At 47.6% G+C, this 6,657-nt stretch overlaps 1 protein-coding gene across 1 annotated transcript; it reads right to left on the bottom strand.

Annotated features, from left to right (window-relative positions):
- Window positions 1-1,144: 1,144 nt before the first annotated feature.
- On the bottom strand, window positions 1,145-6,542 carry Pex11b (peroxisomal biogenesis factor 11 beta). The gene is made up of 4 exons (XM_042678645.1): window positions 6,446-6,542; window positions 5,459-5,574; window positions 3,792-3,993; window positions 1,145-1,742 (listed from the first exon to the last, which is right to left on the bottom strand). The coding sequence occupies exons 1-4, from the start codon at window positions 6,499-6,501 to the stop codon at window positions 1,337-1,339; spliced, it is 780 nt and encodes a 259-aa protein (XP_042534579.1). The 5' UTR covers window positions 6,502-6,542; the 3' UTR covers window positions 1,145-1,336.
- Between the last annotated feature and the right edge of the window lie 115 nt (window positions 6,543-6,657).

Genomic DNA, 6,657 nt, shown 5'->3' with positions numbered 1-6,657 from the left:
CAGTGGCACATACCTGTAATCCTATCTACTCAGAAAGTTGAGGCAGGAAGATTGCAAGTTTATAGCCAACCTGGGCAACACAGTGAACCTCTGTGTGAGGGGAAAAAGTAAGAGGGGGGAGGGAGAGAAGGAAGGAAGGAAGGAAGGAAGGAAGGAAGGGAGGGAGGGAAGGAGGGAGGGAGGGAGGGAGGGAGGGAAGGAGGGAAGGGAAGGGACAGGGAGAGGGAGAGGGAGAAGGAGAGGGAGAGGGAGAGAGAAAATGAGTAAACATCTTTAATTTGCTGACTTGAAAGGTTTGTTCTCCATTGTGGATATGAACCAAACCTATTCACACAGAGTCATTATACAGTATTACAGCAAGATGCTAGGCACAGCATCAATCTGGATAGGTAAAGAAGGATAGGAAACAAAATTCTGAGATTAAAGTATAAGAAGAAATCTGAAAGTATGGGTACAGGGAAGGAAAAGGGCTAAATCATGGTGTAGACCTGAGGGAGGAAGAAGAAACATCAAACAACCTGGGGTACAGAGAGATGTGGAAGGAGACCACTGGGACATGACAAAAGTCGTAAAAATTATGATTTTGTAAAAAATTATGATTTGGAGATTGAAGGAGAAAAAAAAATAAAACAACCTCGTGGCAACTCTAAGTGTAAAAAGAAAATAGCAAGAAGGTAGTTATAATTTTATAACACAAACCTTATAATGTCCCCTATCAAAAAGTAACTGTTGTTGGGCATTGGTGGCTCATGCCTGTAATCCTATCTATTCAGCAGGCTAAGATCTGAGGATCTAGGTTTGATGCTAGCCAGGGCAGGAAAATCTGTGAGACTTTCATTTCCAATTAATCACGGAAAAAGCTGAAAGTGGGAAAAAGCTGAAAGTGGTACGGTGGCTCAAGTAGGTAGAGTGCTAGCCTTGAGCAAAAGGAGCTCAGGGACAGTGCCCAAGCCCAGAATTCAAGCCCGAGAACTGGCAGAAATTTTTAAAAACTAACAAGAACAACAACAAAAACTAATTGTTGAAATTCTTGTACAGCAGTCTGAAAAGGGAAGAAAGACATAGAGACAGAGTTTGACATAGACAAGACAGATAAAGTCAGACTCATACCATGAAAGAGGAAAGAGCAAAGACTTAGCACATCTGGATAGCAGACTCTATTGACAAGCCATCTGTCATGACCTCATGTTTTCCTAACAGTCTTCCCTCCACCCCCTAAACCTCTGGATTTTTCATTTGAACCAAGGAAAAGAATTAGAATGAGAATTCAGATAGTCCACAAGGGATGGTCTAAGATTCCATCTCACAAATCCCCTCCTTATTCTCCGCCAGGCTGTCAGGGCTTGAGTCGTAGCCAGGGGTAGACCAGAGTGAGGATAGACAGGATGGAGGATATGAAGCCACAGAGCCCCACAATCCCAGGGCCACAACGCCAGAGCCCGAGCTTGTCCAGCGGAATGAAGAGATCACAGGCGTTTCTGACTACATCCAGCAGAAGAGGCGGATGGCCTTGAAGAACCCGAGCCAAGAGCAGGACTCGCAGCCGCAGCTTCAGCGCCAGCTGGGGTAGGCCTCCTCCTGGAGTCCCTAGTCCCCCAGGCCCCCCAGTTTCATTTCCTCCAGGGACTCCACCTCCAGAACTCTTCAGCCGCCTGCTGCAAGCTGAAGACTCTTGTTCCATCAGTAAACGTATCTCGTAAGCATCACGGCTCAAATTCATGATGAGGGAGAAGAGGTAGTACCTGAGATACACAGGAAGATTAGAACGGGCGTGGACAGATTCTAAACACAGCCACACAACACTCAAATATCTTCTCTTCATAGTTGGGTGCCAGTCATTCACACCTATAGTCCTAGCTACTCAGGAGGCTGAGATCTGAAGATTACCATTTGAAGCCAGCCCAGGCAGATAAATCCTGTGAGACTCTTATATTCAATTAGCCAGCAAAAAAGCCAGAAGTTGAGGTGTGGCTCAAGGAGTAGAACACTGGCTTTGAACAAGAAAGCTCAGGGACAGTACCCAGGCCAAGTTCAGCACCCACTACCTGTCCCCCTCAAAAAAAAGGCAAAGGACTGGTGGCTCATGCCTGTAATCCTAGCTACTCAGGAGGCTGAGATCTGAAGATAGCGATTGAAAGGGGGGAGGGGGGAGTCTGTGAAACTCTTATCTCCAATTAACCACCAGAAAGCCAGAAGTGGCACTGTGGCTCAAGTGGTAGAACAATTGCCTTAAGCTGAAGAGCTGAGGGCCCAGAGTTCAACTCACACGACCAACCAAAAAAAAAAACCAAAAAATGGCAAAGAGATGGGAGATGGCTGAGATGTAGCTCAATGGCAAAGCACTTGCCTAGCAAGTACAATGCCCTGGGTTTGATCCCATGTAGAAAACAAAACAAAACAAAAAAAAACCCAAGTGAATGCTATAACCTCCTATGAGGTACATCCTCCCTTGAGAAGATTATGACAAGTAAAATGAACCAGACACAGAAAGAAAAATATCTCACGATTTCACTTATATGTGGAATCTAAGAGTCTTAACTCTTTTTTTTTGTCAGTCATGGGGCTTGAACTCTGGGCCTGGGCACTGTCCCTGAGTTCTTCAGCTCAAGGCTAGTGCTCTACCACTTGAGCCACAGCTCCACTTCTGGTTTTCTGAGTGGCTTATTGGAGATAAGATTTTCATGGACTTTCGTGCCGGCACTGGCACTGGCACTGGCTTTGAGCAAGTCTTAACTCTTAAGGCACAAAATAGATTGGTGGTGTTTGCCAGGGGTGGGAGAAAAAGGAAGATGTCAAACAGTACAAAGTTTTAGTTATATAGATAAACAAGTTCTGACAACCTAACATACACCAGGGTGACCACAGTTAATCACACTGCCTTGTACACTTTTTCCTGTGCAGGTACAGGGACTGGAACTCAGGGCTCCACCAGCTCTCGGTGTAATACTGGATTTCCCTACTAGACAATAAACTTCATGGAAGTAGGTGTCATATCTTTTTGGCTATTTGCTTTATTCTCTGGCTCATAAATGTTTTTGGAAGAAATGAACACAATGTCAGTGGCACATATCTATGGAGTCCCAGCTACTTCAAAGTTAAGGTAGGAAGATCATTTAAACCCAGAGTACATAGTAAGATCCCATCTCTAAAAAAAAAAAAAAGAAAAAAAAAGTTGGACACTGGTGGCTCACACCTATAATCCTTGATTTTCTGAGCATTTCAGTTCAATGTCAGATCAGGCAGACATATCTAAGAGATTCTAATCTTCCACTAACCAATGAAAGCTGAAACTGGAGGCATGGCTCAAGTGGTAGATGCTGGCAGGGTTCAAAAAAGCAGAGAGAGAGGCTGGGCACTAGTGGCTTACACCTGTAATCCTAGCTACTCAGGAGGTTGAGATCTGAGGATTGTGGTTCCAAGTCAGCCCAGGCAGGAAAGTCCATGAGATTTTTATCTCCAATCAACCACCAAAGAGCCAGAAGTAGAGCTGTGGCTCCAATGGTAGAACACCAGCCTGATGCAAAAGCTAAGGGACAGCGCCCAGACTCTTTGTTCAAGTCCCAGTACTGACACAAAGAAGAAAGAAAAAAAAAAGTTTATACGTGTTCAAAACAGACATATTTATTTTCCTAATATTTTAAGTCTACAGTTGGCTGAATCCACAGATGTGAAACCAATAGATATGAAGTTGACTGTATATTTGGAAAGGCCCTGAGCGATCTTTCTCTTATGAAAAATTATGCAGCGTGAAAGTGGCCAAAAGGTCTTTATAGGATAAAAGAATAACAAACCTGAATGACCGCTGGGCCCACTTCTCCTGATCCACACCGGGAGCCAGTCCAGACTTTCCAGCCCACAGGACATTGTCACAGGCAAAGTATAAGGCTCGATTGAGGTGACTAACGGTGATGCAGAATCTCAGGACAACATCTGATAGGTGCACAGCTCTTTTGGCCGATTCAAGGGCATCCGCTGAGTTACCCAGACGCAGAACTGGGAGGTTATCAAAGAAAGCAAGGATGTGAGGTAGAGTGACAGAGAGTAAGACATACAAAAAAGGGAGATAACAGCAGAGTGAAAGTTGAATAAGTGATGGTAACAATTTTAGTCATTACAAAAAATAGAGCTGAGAAAAAAAAAAAAAAAAACTTATTCTTTTGCCAGGCACCAGTGGCCTTAGATACGCAAGAGGCTGAAATTTGAGGACTGAGGTTCAGAACCAACCTAGACAGGAAAGTCCATAGGACATTTATCTTCTTTGCTGGGTAGTTCACACTTGTGATCCTAGCTACTCAGGAGGTCTGAGATCTGAGGATCCCAGTTTGAAGATAACACAGGCAGAAAAGTCCATGACTCTTATCTCCAATTAACCACCAGAAAACCAGAAGTGGAGCTGAAGCTCCACAAGAGCACAAGAGCTCAAGCACAGTGCCCAGGCCCTGAGTTCAAGCCCCAGGACCCACAAAAAAAGATACTTATCTTCAATTAACCAGCAAACATCTAGCGGTATGGATCAAGTGGTAGAGCACCAGCCTTGAGAAAAAAAGCTAACTGACACAAAAAAATTCACTTTTTATTCAGATTTTAATTAGTTTTTTTTTTTTTTTTTTTTTTTTGGTCTTGGGGCCTGAACTCGGCCTGGGCACTGTCCCTCAGCTCTTCAGCTCAAGGCTAGCGCTCTACCACTTGAGCTACAGCGCCACTTCCAGCTTTTTCTGCTTATGTGGTGCTGAGGAATAGAACCTAGGGACACATGCATGCAAGACAAGCACTCTACTACTGAGCTACCTTCCCAGCCCAGATTTTAATTAGTCTTAACCCCAATTTACTTCCTTTTTTTGGTCAGTCATGGGTCTTGAACTCTGGGCCTGGGCACTGTCCCTCAGCTCTTCAGCTCAAGGCAGGTTATGGGTTGTGGCTCTACCCCTTGAGCCACAACACCACTTCCAGTTTTCTGGTGGTTTATTGGACCCTCAGATCTCAGCCTCAAGAGTAGCTAGGATTACAGGTGTGAGCCACGGCGCCCCGCTCATTACTTCCTTATACCTGTTCTTTTTGTGTGTGTGTGTGTGTGTGTTGGAACTGGGACTTGAAATCAGGGCCTTATGCTCTTGTTTGACTTTTTCCACTCCAAGCTGGAACTCTACCACTTGAGCCACACTTTCACTTTATGCATTTTGTTGGTTAATGGGAGGACCAACAGTGTGAGTTACTGGCACCAGGCTTCTTATTTATTTTTTCCCCTTATTTGGCTTATATCTATTGGGGTGGAAGTTGTTCATTGTCACATCTCCACACTTGCACCTTTACTTTCTTTCAACAGGAGGCATTAAAAAAAACAAGTGATGAAGAAATGGGGGGAGAAAAGGGGAGGTCAGGAATTAGGAAGAGGGTAAAATGGGCAAATAGTTTGGGATGGAGGAAAAGTTGGGATAGTTGGAAAGTTGCAATTACTTACGCTTTCTTCCAAGGCTCAAATGGCTCTCCAGTTGTCTGATCTGTTTCTGTAACTCAGGACTGGCCCCGTGTCTCTGCAATGCATGGCCAAGAAGTGAGCAAGCATACTGGGCAGCCCTGGAGGAGAGGACAAAGTAAGTTAGACCCTCCTACCCTCCCCCTCACACCTGTAATCCTGGCTAGCTACTCAGGAGGCTGAGATCTGAGGACTGAGGTTTGAAGCTAGCTGGCACTGCAAAGCCTGTGAGCCAGTTTCTTATCTCCAATTAATCAGCAAAAAGCTGGAAGTGGAGGCCCTGAGTTAACTGGCACGCACACGCACACTATCCTTCAAATGAGGACAGACTTCTCCTTTCCTCCTTTTTAGGCCTATATCTCACTGCTTCTCCTCCAGGCCAGGGAAAGATGCTTGCGTAAAGGGGCCTAGAAGGGGATTCCGAAACTAAAGCTATGGCACGGATGAGGCCGGAGGTCAGGAGGCAGTGGGAGTGCAACACAAGCACATCAGTAATGACACACGGGGGGGGGGGGGGGGGGGGGGGGGAGGGGAGGGTGGGCCATTCCTCGGAACAGGTGGACCAAGAGGCTGCGAGGCCCTCGGACTGAATGGAGATGGGCCGGGGGTGGAGGGGAGGACGGTGCGGAGCTGCTCCCCACCGCCGGGCGCAGCGCGCGGGGCAGAGACTGAGCGAAGTCGGGCCCCCGGGGCTCCTCACTGCAGCCCGCCGGCGAGGACACTGTTGGGTCTTATGTGGACGGAGTGACCTCCCCGCTGCCCCCACCCCCACTCATGCCTCAGTTTCCCCATCTTTCCCGGGAGCAGAAAAGAATCCACCACCTCTCGACCGGCTCCGATATGTGCCTCGGGGTCCGTCTGGGCCCCCGTAGCCCGAGTTGACCCTTTGGGACACCCGTAGCCCGGGATGGAATCTCTCTTCATCAGAACCTTCCTCAGCCCACCCTCCCTCCATTCCTCTGTCGGCCGCACCTACACAGCCGTTCCCGGGCCTGGCTCTGAGCGCCGAAGCGGACCCAGGCGTCCATGACAGCGGCGACCCCGGCTCCTCGGCGTCGCCGAGTCCCGCCCCGGCCCCGCCCCCGCCCCACCCCCTGCGATCGACGGCGCTCCGCGAGGGACAAACGTCGTCGGGAAGGAAAGCTAGCGGCGCCCGCCCTCGAGCCAGCATTTCAGGACGCGAA

Source organism: Dipodomys spectabilis, unplaced genomic scaffold (assembly GCF_019054845.1).
Source record: "Dipodomys spectabilis isolate Male_0828 unplaced genomic scaffold, ASM1905484v1 ptg000002l, whole genome shotgun sequence".
Classification (NCBI taxonomy): domain Eukaryota; kingdom Metazoa; phylum Chordata; class Mammalia; order Rodentia; family Heteromyidae; genus Dipodomys; species Dipodomys spectabilis.
The sequence above is the reverse complement of the archived record's forward strand: the minus strand, read 5'-3'. Positions and strand labels throughout refer to the sequence as shown.